Source organism: Gymnoscopelus braueri (genome assembly GCF_963280865.1).
Source record: "Gymnoscopelus braueri genome assembly, chromosome: 11".
NCBI lineage: Eukaryota > Metazoa > Chordata > Actinopteri > Myctophiformes > Myctophidae > Gymnoscopelus > Gymnoscopelus braueri.
This window is the reverse complement of record NC_137613.1, coordinates 31,177,016-31,194,213: the sequence shown is the minus strand read 5'-3', so window position 1 is coordinate 31,194,213 and position 17,198 is coordinate 31,177,016. Positions and strand designations below refer to the sequence as shown.

Below are 17,198 nucleotides of genomic sequence, written 5' to 3'. Positions count from 1 at the left end.
AGTTGTTTACCTTGAATGCTGGATTAGGGATGCGTTTATGGAAGTCAGGGCAGGGGGAGGTGATATCTACAGGTATAGCCCATTTCTTCTTTTCCTCCGGGACCTCTATTGGCTTGGACACGTCTCTCTCCTTCTCTGATGTCGAGGGGGGCGACACAGCATCCTGCAAGTGGAACAATACAACTGGATTTCAATGTCAAACATTCACATTTGAAAAGTTTGTTAGAGGTAATGTTACAGTACTATCACATCAACTGTTTTTCTCTTCTGTCCTTTGAGACAAATTCTGATGAGACCTGTCTGATATCTTCCTTTCCTACTGTATGACATAACCACTTATCCCCTAAATACTTTGTTGTACAACGAATAGCGATCTACAAGCTCACAATATTTGCGTTGTTTTTTTTAAAGAATCTTCTGAAAGTTGTCGCCTATAATATATATAAGTCTCGCTAATATAAAAATAGGGACACCAGGTTGAAAGTGGTTCAAACCACATTTTGATGTTTATGACAGAAGCATCATTTCCTTAGGTACCTTGATGCCCAGCTCTTCTAAGCTGTTTGTTCTCGCTAGTTTTGGCGTTTCACTGTTTTCTTGGCCTTTCTCCTTCTCCTCCACCACAAGGTGCAAGTCAATGACATCATCAAAGGTGGACAGAAGAGACATGAGGTTGACTTCTGCCTTTGCTGTTTTGGCATCTTGAAGAAAAGAAAATCATAGATGAATGGATTATATCAATTAATACATTAATTCATTCAATTGAACTAAAATCCAGTAAGATGGACTGAGCTCAATACAAACCTTTGTCACTGAAGTCCACCCCAGCTTTAAATCCGGGAGGAACTGTAAGTAAACCTATAAGAAAGGAACATCGACATAGGAATGTATGTCTTACTGTCAAGGATATTTGAATATAAACATTTAAAATGAACTAATGTGATAAAATGTTCTTATGCTTGACCCCACCCTGCTTCTATGAGACAAGCTGGCACCTATGCAACATTTAAATTCTTTTGTTTTGTCATCATGCTTGTTGACTAAATTAACATCTCTATGTGAAAACTGTCTGTGGTTGGTGTTGAGGGGGTGTGTCTGAAACAGGCCTATTTAACCAGTGGTAGAACATTACCTCAGTGAGCCAAACTGGAAGTTCCATTGCATGATTTCGTTGTGTGAGTTTGCTCCTTTTACTCGAGTAAAATCTCTCATACTTGGAATTCTGAATTGTTGTCTTTGCCTCATTATGTATTTATGTTTTTGAGCACCCAGTACAGATTCCCCTTTCACATTTGAAGGTAGTCCGCCGAGATCATTGAACGATTTGGACGGGTGCTGGCTGAGTGGGGAAGAGTGGTCGTGGCCTGGCAGTCTTCGCTGCTCAGCCAGCCATCCGGGGTGAGTACTGAGGTCTCTGTTTGGATGTTCTGTACATGAGGAATTACTTTTTTTCAGGATTCTAAAGTATCAGTGATGAATTGTGATCACCATAGGCATTTTGATGGCCTATATGTAGGGAGACTGAAATGTCTCGCCTTCATGCGCATGACACAGATTGGAGGGACTTTGCTGGATTTTTTTTGAATACATCCTTGAGGATACAATATATGGAAAAATGGAGGCTGTGGACGTGTTTTAATCTTTTAGATTTGTATTCTTAATGGAATGTTTTTTAGTGTTGCCGATTAACGTCAGTCGGGGAAACGCAGTAATCATAAGCCGACACACTCAAACCGTTAGGAGGTCATGTTTAGTAAGGTTGTGTAAATGCGTTCAGTGACTCTTTTAGTTTTTGCATGTATTTGTATAGAAGTTATTCAATCAATCAATCAAACGGTCGCCGGCTGTCTGTTCAGGGGGACTTTTGTCCGGCCTGAGGGTCCTGTTGTACAGAGATACAACAAAGCTAGCACAGAATGAATGGTTTGTATGAGTGTGTGTGTGTGTGTGCGAGTGTTGTTTATTGTAATGTTGTGTGTACAAGACAACACAATTAACTTTTGATCAAGGTTAAGGTGCAGCATCTGTAAGTACATGGATTTTTTTAAAGGCCTGTCGGGACTGACCGAGGCCTCGAGAAAACCGTTGTTCTGCTGTCTTGAAAAGGAGGGGTACTGAGTAGCTTAAAATTCAAAGTGAGTATTGAATCCTTTTGTTATGGTAGCCTGTTAAATAGTTAACAGGAGATAGATAAATCGTTTTAGATAGATATGAAAATTAAATATTATACTAATAACTGATAATAGATTTCTAAAAAGAATTAATTTGTATGGTCTGTAACACACCACAAAAGGTTAGTGGTTCGTTTTAGGAGATTGTGGATCTGGTATTACTACCAGTAAAACCTACTGATAGGGAACCCAATGTACTCTGCTCTGATCTTAGTGGGGAGTGTTTCAGTTTCTTTCCCTCACAGCAGGTGGTCGACACTTGGAATTAGGTGTTGTTGGATTAAGCCCTGTACTTTTGGCTACTATGGTGATTAGATTAACCATTCCTTTTGACACTACAATGGAAGTGCCATCATTTTTAGGGATGAGTGATTGAGAATGTGAATATATCTTAATGTAGACAGTGTGTGATTTTTTTCTCCTGTGTGTTGATGGGGGCTCTTCATCCGCTGTGGGGTCAGGGTCTGGGTTGAGGATTTCTGCTCCATTGGGACGCCATGTAGCAGGAATCCGACAATACCAGTATGGGTTTTCTTTTCTGATTTTTGGGCTTGTGGGAAAGTTATAGCCTGGTAAACCCTCCCTCCGGAAATCTCAATTCCATTTCATTTCAGGAGTGAGTCTGGCCTGATCCGCCTGTCTGCAATATTGGCTGTGCTGGAGTTGGGCGGGAGTAATACCGTTGACTGACAACCCCTTCAGCCAATGATAATTTTTCCCCTTCAGCCAATCAGCAGTTCACCAGTCTTAATGTGACGCGACGGGACTTTTGAGACAGCCATACCCAAAATGGGTTGCCTTTTTCGGGTACAATGGTGTCACTGCCCGCCCCTACCGGTTCTCTAATTTTTTTTTTTTAAATAGGCTTTGTCATGATTAATTGACCACATATATGAAGTTAAACAACTAAATTCTATCCAAACGATATCTTATAAGTAAATTCCGTGCCTCAAAATAGAAGTTAGAGAGCTTTTTGAAGTAAAAAAATAGCGGAGAATTGGCCGCACAAGAAAAAGATGGCTGCCGTTCGTGTTTTGGGCTCACTCGAACTCGCCACCTGATTGGCCAACGTAAGCTGTCAATCACAGAACAATGAGCGACGACGCTGATAGGCGCGGCCGTTTGGCATACACAGCCAATATTGCAGAGAGGCGGTTCATGCCAGACTCACTCCAGGAATCAAATAGAAATGAGATTTCCAGAGGGAGGGTTTACCAGGCTAGGAAAGTTACTCTCGATAATGTTGTTTCCTTCCCAATTTCTTTTAGGATCGGTGTCGTTCTATGGGAGGCTAACATAATGTTTTGATGTGATTTCATGTTGTTGTATAATGAGTGTGCTTTATCCCACGTGTATTTTGTGACTAATGGCACGACTAACAAACTAATTGATAACTGACCTATTGAGACGTGTGTCGTCGAATGTATTACTTTCAATTTTTCTGGTAGCCGGGAACACTGGACTTTCCAATAATCCGAAACACGGGGGGTAATGTATGGTGTTTATTCTGATTTTGATTGTTTCAATTGTTTATTCTGATCTGAAGTATCCTAGTGCTTTTCCTACTGAATAATTGAGCATAAGGGCTGTGTAAACATATGACATGGTTTCTGTGTGTGCTTAGATTTGTATTGAATGATGCTAATTCCTGTCATGTTTTATTTTGTTTCTTTTTAAGATGTTTTTGTAGTAAATGATTTCTTCTCTCTTAGTGACACAGACACATGGCCAGGACTGCAGGAGCACATCACTAAATATCAATATTGATTTAATGAATGTTATGGTAATTGGTAACTAGTATTGGTTTGAGAATGGATTTCTAAACATGAAAGTAAGATTAGTTTACTATAGCTAGTGGTGTGCCTCTAAGTGCCATATATATCTAAATGCCTTACATGTGGTTTAGTTAGGATATGTTAAATAATGTTATTGTGAGTGTTTATTCTCAGGTCCACTTATGAACTGCAATGGAACTGTTCTGAGAGAGGAGAAATAAGAGATGATGACAACGTGCTAAATATCTCTACGGCTTGGGTGGTATTAAGTATCGTGGTTTGCTATAACACATTGATATTTGTTTTTCCATATGCAGAGTCAAATATCATATATATACACCGGTAGGTACATTATGTGCATGGCTACACTGTTTGAAAATATTTCATCTAATCCTATATATCCCTGTATATAATAGATGTTGGCTAAATTTTGAAAGTATGCTGTATGTGATTTTAATGAATTTTGTGATTTTACATTTTGAACCCTTGATGACATTATTTATGCAAGTTTTGTGTTTCTTTTTCAAGAAAAAGACCATGGTATGATGGTGTTGCTAAGGGTCCTATGGAGTCTTCAGCCCTGGTGTTCACAACGGGGGATGGACTGGCTGAGTGGACTCTGGATCCTAAAAGTTTAGGAGATCCGGCTTCTGGACTAGGAACGACCTGGAACCACGCTTCACATTGCAGGACGGGGCAAACGCCACGGGATCCTGACTTTGTCAATAATTATGAGTTTTGCTACAGTTGACGGCATCGCTCTTTTTGTGGATGCCCATTCCATTAACGGCAAGAGAATGACATTGCTATCACTTTGGTGAAACAAGGACTATGGTACTTTGGGGCCATGAAGAAGGACCTTTTCTGAGCTTTATTTCTTTTATGATCTGTACCTGTATTTTGTAACTGTACCTGTATTTTGTAACTGTATTTTTCTGTACATGAATGGGCTTTCTCCCTGTGCGTTTTTGTTTTGTTGAACTTCTACATGTCGTTGGCCGGAAGGGTGGTCGTGGCTAATTGAGCTGGGCTGGATAGGAATTTTCCTGTGAAATTGAATATGGGTTTTTCGCCTATTCCTGCGATATGCTATGAGTATTGTTGTGTAAAGGTTTTTTAAATGTTAAAATGGGGGAAATGTCAAGGATATTTGAATATAAACATTTAAAATGAACTAATGTGATAAAATGTTCTTATGCTTGACCCCACCCTGCTTCTATGAGACAAGCTGGCACCTATGCAACATTTAAATTCTTTTGTTTTGTCATCATGCTTGTTGACTAAATTAACATCTCTATGTGAAAACTGTCTGTGGTTGGTGTTGAGGGGGTATGTCTGAAACAGGCCTATTTAACCAGTGGTAGAACATTACCTCAGTGAGCCAAACTGGAAGTTCCATTGCATGATTTCGTTGTGTGAGTTTGCTCCTTTTACTCGAGTAAAATCTCTCATACTTGGAATTCTGAATTGTTGTCTTTGCCTCATTATGTATTTATGTTTTTGAGCACCCAGTACAGATTCCCCTTTGACATTACCAATGTTTTATAACAGTTCCATGTTATTGCATGAATTGTTATGTGACTGCTGATCAGGTACATAATTAATTAATACTCAAAATTAATAATAGCTTCCACTAAACAGTTATGACCATGAAGTCAACCATCACCATTCTCGAAGTCTATGTCCTCCTCCAGCTCAGATTTCTTCTTGATCTGTTCCAGAGTAAGTTCCTCCATACCTCCTGTAAAGACATTGACATCACACCCATGTTTGTTAATGACCAGAATGATACAGAATTATAAATTATTTCATTGATTGTCCAGTGTGTATGGAACAGCACTACCAATGGTTCAGAGTTTGATTTAATTTGATATACTCTATTGTCCCCTTGCTTGGGGACGTTTGTCCACTGCGTTTGACCCATCGTTAGGAGAAGTTAAGTAGCTACCGTGCAGTGCTCAGGGACCATTTCCAGTTGTAATGCCAGTACCTTGATCAAGGGCACTGGCAGGAGTAAGCAACTAATTAATTAATTACCGCAGTACAGAGTGACATTCCCACTAGGGGCATTCATATGGAAAATATAAAGCATTCTACTGTCCATGACATAAACATGACCATGTGGTGGACTGACTTTCCACCACATGTTACCCTTTAAACACTTCCTCTTAGTACAGAATGATTGTTACTGTGGCTGTTAAACACAGGACTCACCAGGCAAGAAGGGGTAGTTGGTGTTGCTTCCTCTCAGGCTCTCTGACGGAGGACCAGGTTGACGTTGTAAAGACAACGAATTCTTGGCTGACAGCCCTGTGTCCTCCAGCAACACCTTGACATTAACAAGGATGGAAAGGGATAAGACATCAAGCTAAATCAACCACATGTGTGTATGTGTGTGTGTGTGTATACTGTATATATATACACAGTATATATATACATTAATTTTTTTGCCCCTTCAGGATCAATAAAGTATATATCTATTTATCCATCTATAACAGTGTCACAAAGTGCTTCACAACGGGCCTGAAAAATAAGGCCCGGCCCGAACAATTACCATCATTTTACGCCCGAAAAAAAAGTGTCATCATGTGCTTAATGTCCTCAAAGTCCCACATCCAGCAAGCTTTGAACTGAGTTTTGGCCATTTTCAGCAGTTTTTCTTTTTTATAACACAGGCTAGGAAGGTCGGACGGCGACGAACTAGATACCTTAGTGAAGTTCACTTTTTCGGCCCGGGGTCGGGTAGAATTTGAGAACTATAGTTTGGATATCATGTCCAGAGCGTTCGCGTGTCTGTGGACATGGCCACTAAAATAAGAAAGAGCAGTGTGGTTGTGAACTACCTCTGTGAAGTCCAATAGCATTCCTGTGGTTGGATCTCTGACCACCGACAGGCTGGAGTGCAGTGGAGACTGGGTGCAGTGGAGCAGAGAGTCCATGTGAATGTCCCTCTGACTCACACTGGGGGAAAACAGCATTATTACTTAAGTTTACATTTTGTAATTCAATAATGCAAGTAATGAGCAGATGTATACATCAATAACACATGTGAACAAATATTACATATACGTCGTATAGTATGTTACATAATACAACTAGAAAACATGGTCACTCAGTAGAGCACTAATCTCTCAAGACAGATTCATTCTGCCAACACGGCACAGAGGCAAAAACTAAGAAAATAAAAAGATATGTTTTTCTTTTTTACCGAATGTGTTCCCAGATTGGTAGAGCACAGACATTCGTCAATGTGTCAGTTTTCTATAAGACATTGCAGTGCTTCTGGCCTCACCTCCCCTTTTGGCTGAACTTCATGCATGTGACCAGTTAAGGGATCTGTACTTGATCCCTTTACAAATCTCTTCATTGAGAAGTGCCAATCTCCTATCTTCAACGAATGTTTTCCTAATATGACATGCCCAGAATAGGGACGCTATTGTGGTTAAACAGATCTTCCTGGGCCCATCATAAACCCTTTCTCCAAGCATTGTAGTGATATGTTAATCTGTTCAAAAATTATGTTAATTCTTTGTGACAGGCCATGCCCGATACCATGTCCCCTTTCGGCTAATCAGCGTGGAAAGTTAATCCGTTTTTCCTTGGCCCAGGAACAACCTTTCCACCAATTATCTATATGTAATGCATTACAGACATGTACGTACTTCAGAAACTTTTGAAAGGCAGCATCGGTGTCATGTATTGGAAGCCAGGCGGGGTCACGTAGAAACTGCCTCTCTATTTCCGTCTCCAGGTTCACGCTGGTAGGAGGCAGGCCATGAGGAAGCTGTAGATGACAAAACATAAGAGACAGCCGACATTAGGGGTGCAACAGTTAATTGAAATAATCAATTTAATTGATTCTAAAAAAAAAAAAAATCGATAATACATTTAAAATAAAAAATAATCGATTTTCTCTTTAGTAAACAGAAAATGCATTTTAGGACGGGATACCAATTTTATCCAATCAGAAGAGAGAACTCATACGGGATACAGGATAAACAAGTGAAATTGGAAGTGAAAGAAATGAGCAGACAACATTGAAACAGTAACACGAAACAATTGAAGCTGATAAATAGGTACTCTCTCCTGATTGGATGAAATATGAAAACACACCTGTGAATGTATTTTTTTGTTTATTAGCTGGAGAGATGGCGAGAGAGATGGTGAGACCCAACAAAATATCACTTACTGTATTCTACCTTTACATTAAGTTATCAAAAACGAAGAAATCTATTTTTTCTATTTTTGGCTTATGACAAATGTTCTCTAATGATAACATAATCAAATCAAAGGTTTTCATTATTTTTTAAATAGATTTAAACCTTTTTCCCTTTTAAAAATGTATTTGTTTTATAAAATATCATCAAAATATCAGTAATCTGTGGACCACAGATTAGACTAGACTGTAGAACTCTCCAAATTCTGGATCAGCATTGGACCCAACGGGTCTATAGCCTACTGACCGTGCTGTGTGGAGGTAAGGGCTGACCATGGGGCAGAGGATGGGTGATCAGCTCCAGCCTCCCGGAACAACCCATCTCCAGCAGTGAGAGAGGCAGGTCTGTGGGGCCCATGGGGGGCAGATCTATTCAGTGGTTGGAGAAAAGAGACAGCAGTGATGAATTCTGTCTCGTGCTGCTGGTATGAAATGCCTGCATAGGCGCAGGCTTTCATTACACAGTAGCAGGGGTTGGTCGGGCTTGTACGCGACCCAAAACCTGTCTGGTCTCACATGGTATGAGACTGTAATCTGTCACCTGGAAGACAAAATGTTAGGGAAGGGGACTAACAAGCCAACCCTAAACAATCTGGAACCCAGAAATGGGGGAAGGTAGGGCTTGGGGCCAGCAACCCCAAACCGTAAAAAACATACAAAAACGTTGATGAATTCTGTACTCAATGCAAACGTTTCCCCGTTTCCCTCTTAATCTGCTTGTCCACAATGATCCGTGTTTTGAACAGTCCAGGGTGGAATTAAAAATCCATCTTGGCCACTTGCATAATATTTCAAGATCTTGAAATGGACCTTCCATAGAAGCAGGCGTGTAAAGCAACTAAGTACATTTACTCAAGTACTGTACTTAAGTAAAATGTTTAGGTACTTTTACTTTACTGGAGTACTTCCAATTATCAATACTTTTACTCCACATCTCAGAGGTAAATATTGTACTTTTACTCCACTACAATTATTTGAAATTTTTAGTTAATAGTTACTTTGTAGATTTGGATTATCATTACAAAACATACATTAACCACTTCAGCCCTATGCATACTTAGGCTATTTGAAAATAGCCGATCTACAAGCTCACAAAAGCGTCTCTTTGCGAGGCATTGTGAACTTAATTGCAGATCTGCCATTTTCAAAGCATTTTCATACATTTAGAAACTTGTGAAATGGGACATTCTGCAAAATGAGTACTTTTACTTTAGGTACTTAAAATAGTATATTTTAATGCGAATACTTTTGTACTTTCACTCAAGTACATTTTGAATACCGGACTTTTACTTGTAACAGAGTATTTCTACATTGCAGTATTGATACTTTTACTTAAAGTACAAAATGTGAGTACTTTTTCCACCACTATAGAAGACATTCAAAACTATTCAACATTTGACCAAGACATGACAAGGCGCAGAGCACAAGTGCAGTGCAGATAAGGGCTGAGCGATAATTCAACGTGATGATTTGATGGCTCTGCCTCTGATCTAGCTGTAGAATACAACTCTCGTAGACGTATTTATGATTCTGACGTTTTCAATCTACGAGAGTTGTAGGGTTCACCCCCCATGGACACAGGGACTTTCAGCACTATACCCCGTAGACACTCCAAACATGTACAAATTGAAAAAAACGGTGCTTAACCCCACGCACCAAATGTTAACTCTCGCTACGGGGTAATAGTTTAATGTAATAATCCATATCTATCAATAAAGAAGTGTTTTAATGCCGTCTGTGGCCGAACGCCATTTTTTCACCCTCGTTTACTTCCTGTTTACATTGCGTGTAATTCCGGGTATCACCAGATGGGCGCGTCACTACCGCCCATTGGGAACTTCCGACAGAATCGGCCACAGACGGCATTAAAACACTTCTTTATTGAAAGATATGGATTATTACATTAAACTACTACCCCGTAGCGTGAGTTAACATTTGGGGCCTGGGGGTAAGTACCGTTTTTTCAATTTGTACATGTTTGGAGTGTCTACGGGGTATAGTGCTGAAAGTCCCTGTGTCCATGGGGGGTGAACCCTACAACTCTCGTAGATTGAAAACGTCAGAATCATAAATACGTCTACGAGAGTTGTATTCTACAGCTATAGCTCTGATCTGATATCGTAATTCGTCATACAACACTTAACTGGCTAAACCGATTGTTACAACTCAATTTAACTCATTACATAACCTTTATTATAAAGTGTTAGTTTTTCTTTCTTTTTTTGTTTACATGCCTGAAGAGTTGTGAATGAATGACTGACACATCAAGACCATATGGTATTCAATGCATGTCAACTGTTAATTGTTTACTAAGTGCTTTTGCGAACACAGATCAGATCGTGATATATCGATATAAATATCCATGATGATCGTATATTGAAACACTAACTTGGGAGTTGGTTGCTAGCAAGTTAGCTTCATTATCACCCTGTAGATGCATGCACAGCATTGTTTAGCCCGTCACCTAAAGGCAACAAGCAGTACCTTGCTTTACTTAAGTCAATGATTTGTGGTGTGTTTTCAGTGATGAATGAATAGACGTAATGATCATCTTACCTATTCTTTCCATCGCTCCACTAGCCAAAAGAATCACAACTGAAACCATAAATATTACTTCCGGGTTACAAGTCATCCTTCAAAATAAAACTACCGCTGAAGAAGTAAAATTGCCTTGACGAAGAAAAAGATGCCTTTTATTATTATTATGCTTTTTTTCCCTAACTTTTTTTCAGATTTATTTCTGTTATTCATTTGGCCACAGATTTTTTATCTCTGTGAGTGACTGGGTCGCCTAATCTACACTGTAAAATCCAACACACACACACACACACACACACACACACACACACACACACACACACACACACACTTCGAGAATCATTTCCATTCTGTACAATTGTGAGAAACACTGCAGGTTTAACAGCACTGTGCTTACTTGACTTTTTTCACATGAAAATAATAAGTAATACTATCGCTAAAATCAGGACAATATTACATTTACATATATATTTAAAAACATTTGTAATTTTCGGCCATTCGGTTTTCGGGCCAAGTGTTTCCTATATTCAGCAAGAATTTTCCAATCGGTGCATCCCTAACAGGGATTGCGTATAAGATGTGTGGGAAAAAATCGATTCGAATTAGAATCGCGATTATAATGTTGGACGATTCAGAATCGATTCTCATCTTCCAAAAGTCGATTTATTTTATTTATTTATTTATTTTTATTTTGTATTATTATTATTTTTTGGATCTTGGATTTACCTTTGTGTGTTTACATTATTATCATTTGATAAAACCTTTGCAATTATAAAAGCTACATAAATGTACTCTGTTTTCATGCCAGCAGACTGGAGTAGATCCTGAAATCCTATGTTTTGAATCGAGAATCGTTTTGAAGCAAGAATCGTTTTGAATCGAGAATAGCCGGGAAGTGTTTTTTCTTCTTCTTTTTTTTCTTCTTTTTTTTCCGCTGCTGTGTAAGGATATCCTCTATCTGGTAGACGTCTACCATGCTCATGTCCTCGTCAAACTCAGAATCTATGCTGGCGGTCCACACCTCCTGACTGGGTTCTTGCTCGTCCAAGACAAACTTTGGAGCCACTTGTCTGCTCAGGAGGAATGCTTCCTGATTGGGTTCACTACCCAAGAAGTTCTTCAGCATCTCATAGGCGTCCTTAGAACCACCAGGCTTCAGGATGCAGTTTCTGTAGTCCAAACCCACCTTAGGGTTCATGATTCCTTCCTGTTTGAAACGGGTGTAGAACATGTCATGGGAGAACACCTCACTCCACAGGTAGCGATAGTAGTGTGCATCATAGTAATTTGTCAGGGGGCCCAATATAGCTGGTGGTATGTCGATCCCTTGATAAACAAGGACTCCTAGAATCTCCTGGCTAAGCCTGGCATATTCCTTAGCTGGGTCCAAACCAGTGTGAAGAGCCTGGTAAAATTTAGCCAAGACTATACTTTGACCTAGGTTGTGCACTGTGAAGCGAGACTTAATTAGTTTTAGTCAGGGCTGTTAACAAAAAAAGGTGGACACGGCTGACAAAAGCGCCAAATTTTTTCTACATGCTCTCCATCACCATAAGTTTCATTTTGGAAGGGGAGCCACGTCATCAAGATGGCAGAAGGCGGCCATCTTGGATTACAAAGATGGCCACCATGCAATATCTATAAAAGCCAATATCTCGGCTTCCAAGCCACTTAGAAGGTCAATCTTAGTGTCAAAATATACATTTTCTGGGACAAGGAATGCAATAAAACTATAGGGAATATCAATAAGTGACTAATTCAGCCAATATTAGATAATTTGGTAAATTCTGGCAATATATGTACACAATTATGCATGCTTCGTCTAGATTATGCACAACATCTCAGAGTGTGTGTGTGTGTGTGTGTGTGTGTGTGTGTGTGTGTGTGTGTGTGTGTGTGTGTGTGTGTGTGTGTGTGTGTGTGTGTGTGTGTGTGTGTGTGTGTGTGTGTGTGTGTGAGTGTTTATTAAACTTTGACAGATCTGACTCTTGTTATTTCCTATTTTTCCTATCTATTTTGTAGTATCGTTCCTATTGTTACTGCCTAGTTACTGTTTACCTGCCTTGTCTCTCCTCCCTGTGATTATTAGTTATCTCCACCTGTGTCCTGTTAGTCCCTAGGGTGTGGGTGTGTCTGGATCTGGTTCCTGCCAGTGTGACCACCTGCATTCACTCACCTGCAATCATGCCTACAGTACTTAAGCCTCAGTCTCTCTCCAGTCTCTTGCCAGATTGCCTTGTGTTTACCCAAGCTCTCAAGCATTGTTCAAAATCATTTTTTTTGCCCTAACTGATCTCTGTTCTGTTTTCTATACTACGTTTTTGCCCAGCCATTGCCGGTACCTCTGCCTTCTCTGACTGCCCCTTTGGTTTTCGACCCCTTGCCTTAGATTTTTGCCTGCCCCTTGCCAATCTCGTCTCTTGCACACAATGGATTGGACTTTGTAGATCTCCAAAAGAGTTGATGTGGTCTGGGATACTTACATCACCAGCAGCATAAATGAGTCAACAAGGGAGAAGCGAGGCAAAGGGATACGACGGAAGGTGGCTGGTCAGAACAAGCTGCCGGGGAATTGGCCAGATTTCCTGCGTCCGGTCGGCACAGACACCAGCCACTCCATGCTGCCATCTAACCACGAAGAGGCCGACACCAGGATTGATTGATTCACCTGCTTGATGCCCTGGAACATGGCTGTTCTACCTGCTTGATACGCACTGTGGATACGGATGTTGTCGTTATCCTCATCGGCAAGTTCCATGCCCTGCTCACCAAGTATCCAGCTGCAGACATCTGGGTTGCTTTTGGCACTGGCAAGAACTACACCTATGTTCATATAAACACCATCTGCCATGCTCTGGGCAAAGACAAGTCCACAGCACACTTCCCATCTTCCACTGTTACACAGGCTGTGACACAACATCAGCATTCTGCGGGAAAGGAAAGAAGTCAGCATGGGTGGCATGGAAGTCCTACCCTGAGGTCACCCAGGCCTTCAACTACATGGCAGAAAATCCATACACTTCAGTGACCATAGATGCCCAACACTTTCAGCTTCTTGAGCGTTGCACAGTCATCATGTATGATAAGACAAGTGATTTGGAATCTGTCAATGAAGCACGGCGAGAGTTGTTCTGCCAGAAGAACAAAACGATGGAACACATTCCACCAACGCAAGATTCACTGTTGCAGCACGTGAAGCGAGTTGCCTACCAGTCTGGGATCTGGTCCACGTCTGAACTGGCCCAGCAGCCGACACCCAGTCCAGAAGGATGGGGATGGACATTGGATGACAACAACCAGGTCTGGCTCCCTGTGTGGAGCATTCTACCGATGGCGTCAAAAGCCTGCAATGAACTGGTCAAGTGCGGTTGTAAACTTGGTTGTGGTGCAAGGTGCTCATGCAAGAAGGCACACTGGAATTGCACAGAGCTTTGCAGTTGTCAATGGGACAGATAATTTGAATGTCAATTCACTTCATGCTCCATTTTCTGTGTCTGACTGCTAACCGAGTTGAAAATTATGTAAATATGTTGCTAGAATGACCATATTTATTTGATCGTGGCACAAATAAACATCTAGTGGAATTCTCAATAGCTTTATTGCATTCCTCGACCCAGAAAATGTATATTTTGACACCAAGATTGACCTTCTAAGTGGCTTTGAAGCCGAGATATTGGCACTTATAGATATTACATGGTGGCCATCTTTGAGATCCAAGATGGCCGCCTTCTGCCATCTTTTTGACGTGGCTCCCCATCCAAAATGAAACTTATGGTGATGGAGAGCATTTAGAAAAAATGTGGCGCTTTTGTCAGCCGTGTCCCCCTTTTTCAAAAATCTGGTCTTAAGCAACCGGGCTATTTGTCCAACAGGTCGTCAGGAATCGGAGCTCCTGTCTTGAAGTGTTTGGATATTCTCTGTAGTGGTTCTTTCTCCCAAACCCAGTTCTCCAACATCTGGGATGGAACCTCGACAAAGTCCCACTCCGCGTTGAATGCACTGAAAATTGCGTAGTCCGTCTGAGCACAGAGGAAGTGCATAACATGACCAAACTCATGGAAGTACGTCGTCACATCGTCATGCTGCAGGAGGGAAGGGGCGTCAGCCGTGGGTCTGTTAAAGTTGGTCACCAAGGCAGCAACAGCAATCTGTCTGCTCCCATCAGGCAGCAGACAGCTGGGCTGCAGGGGTTGGCAAAATCCCTTATAAGGAAGGACCTTTGCCTCTCTGGTGAACAGGTCCAAATAGAACTGTCCGATTATCTGTCCAGAGGAGCTGTCGGTGACATTGTACAGAGTGACATCAGGGTGCCATGCGGGGGCGGCATGTACCAGGCTGAACGACAGGCCCAGCAGGTCCTGGCAGATGTCCAGCAGACCCTGGGTCACAACCTCCACTGGAAAATACTCCATTAACTGTATGGGAAGGATCACAGGATGTATTGTATTGTGTAGCTGAAATGGTTTCAGCTTATGGGCCAGCTCCTCCAGGAAGATGGAGACCGTATTGGCAGACTTTGCCATGTTTTTCTGCAGGGCAAAGTCAGCATGGGTTTTGAAGCCCAGCAAAGCACTCTTCTGAGCGCGTAGCTTCACCAACTCCTTCAAGATGGAAGAGTTATCGTCGGTGCTCTGTGTCATAAAGCCACGCACCTTGTCATTAATGCATTTTATCTTGTTTTGTTTCTCTTTCGGGAGATGCAGTCCTCTTCTTCTTGTCTCCATGTTTGTCTCCATACATGTCTCTATGTATGCCTCTGTAGTAAGACTGTCTGCATCCACCTCCATACACTTCATCTTGTCTTGTATCTCTTTGATACTATCCCCAAGCAGTCTCTCTATGTATCGCTTATCCTCTGTAGTAAGACTGTCTTCGTCCACCTTCATCCCCAGAGCTACTATCCTCTGGTAGACGTCTTTTCTCATACTCATGTCCTCATCAAACTCAGACAGCTTCTTATATGCATCTGTGCTGGCGGTCCTCACCTCCTTACTGGGAGCCACATACAAATGGAGGATCAACATGTTCTTCTGCACAGTGTACTCTGCCTCCACGTTGGCCAGGGCCTTCAGGGTGTCAAAGGTAACACTGTCCAGGTCAAGGGAACCCACTTCATCGTACACCTTCCTGGTCTAGGCAATGAGCTTGTCAGACATCTGTTGGAACCGTTCAGGGCTTAGATCCCAGCGCAGGCGGTTCTCATTACAAACGCGAGGGCTGCTACAAACAACCTCTCCTGTAGGTCCCATGTTAGTGGAAATCAATGGCATCGTTATTTAAGCTCTCTGTTTGTGTGAGTGACAAGTTGGACGACGCAGACCTTTGGAGAGTTGCTGTGCCTATGCTGTCATGGTCAGCCATGAAGATCAACTTTGGCTTATCGTCATATCTTGAGGGTTTCCCTTCTTATAGGATTTTAGTCCCTCCGTGTGTGTGTCGACGGTTACGTCATGACGTTCACTGTCAGTTTTGATTTAGCTCCGAAATGTAACTCCATAATATGTAACTCCATAATCTACAAGCTTGTAGATTTTCACTGCTATTTGAACTGCTATTTTCAAAAAATCTTGGAATAAGGTGAAAAATGTGGCATGAAATATCACAGAATGCAAAATAAATATCCACTCATCCTCTGCTCAGTTTAATTAAATAGACAAACCAACCTACCAATTTGGAAATGCTCCTGGTGTTTGTGGGTTTGTCCCCAGCATCATGTCCTCCTGGTAGGGCACAGCAGAGGTGGTTGAGTTGCAAAGAACAACCCGCTGCCGTCCTGAGAGGTAAAACAAAGACATGCGTTATATGACCCTGCTACTTCACCCCAAAACTACAGCCAAGGGGCGAGGGCCCTCAAAATTGACAGTTATCCTGGTGCCCATCTCTCCAGGTGCCCAGTCATCCCAAAAATATGGTGCCAAGATGTCCCTATTGCCCACATATCCTGTATTCAGTTATATTAGTGATAGTCAGATAGTGTCTTGTGGTCTTGAAATGGTCTTGTCACACGTTATTTTGCATTGGGTTAATATTGAGACTGAGGAGCACATTTAAAGCACCCTAATGAAATGATCACTGTGATGAAACGCTCAATATAAAAACTCACCTGCACACATAGAAACAAATGAACCAGCAGGGAGAAACAACACACCAGTGCAGCTGCTCAATGGCAATGAGTTGTGCTTTAAGAGCAACTCTCAGGTGTGGAAACAACTGCAACCTAATTTAATAAATGAAACGTGCTGTTGTAAACAACAATAACAAATATGTCCAGCAAACCTTTTCTGGAAAAATCAAATAATGTAATTGATACCATTGTTGTTTAATTAACTTGCTTATGTCGAATATGAATGAAAATTCAAATATGAATTTTAATTGTACCTGTATGAAATATTGGTTCTATCAGAAGTTTTCAAAATAAATGCACTCTTTGGTATTCTTGTGACAATGTCCAAGTTAGGCTTTAAGTAAATTTCCATATTGTCCATATGACCATTAACC

The 17,198-nt window shown here is 41.2% G+C and overlaps 1 protein-coding gene and 1 pseudogene across 2 annotated transcripts in view; both read right to left on the bottom strand.

Moving 5' to 3' along the window:
* The window catches only part of skic2 (SKI2 subunit of superkiller complex), a 38,191-nt gene extending 27,445 nt beyond the window's left edge, over positions 1-10,746 (bottom strand). The window contains exons 1-9 of the mRNA XM_080442922.1: positions 10,719-10,746; positions 8,410-8,531; positions 7,609-7,730; positions 6,790-6,907; positions 6,161-6,275; positions 5,613-5,687; positions 805-858; positions 538-701; positions 11-163 (exon numbers count right to left, since the gene is read on the bottom strand). Coding sequence (XP_080299048.1) covers positions 11-163; positions 538-701; positions 805-858; positions 5,613-5,687; positions 6,161-6,275; positions 6,790-6,907; positions 7,609-7,730; positions 8,410-8,531; positions 10,719-10,731 — 936 coding nt within the window. The 5' untranslated portion in view covers positions 10,732-10,746. The remainder of the gene's footprint in view (positions 1-10; positions 164-537; positions 702-804; positions 859-5,612; positions 5,688-6,160; positions 6,276-6,789; positions 6,908-7,608; positions 7,731-8,409; positions 8,532-10,718) is intronic.
* A 384-nt stretch (positions 10,747-11,130) lies between these two features.
* Positions 11,131-15,949, bottom strand: LOC308095580 (thimet oligopeptidase-like; annotated as a pseudogene). Its single transcript has 3 exons — positions 14,571-15,949; positions 11,674-12,183; positions 11,131-11,136 (listed from the first exon to the last, which is right to left on the bottom strand). The product of its transcript is annotated as a thimet oligopeptidase-like (transcript).
* Positions 15,950-17,198: the final 1,249 nt, after the last annotated feature.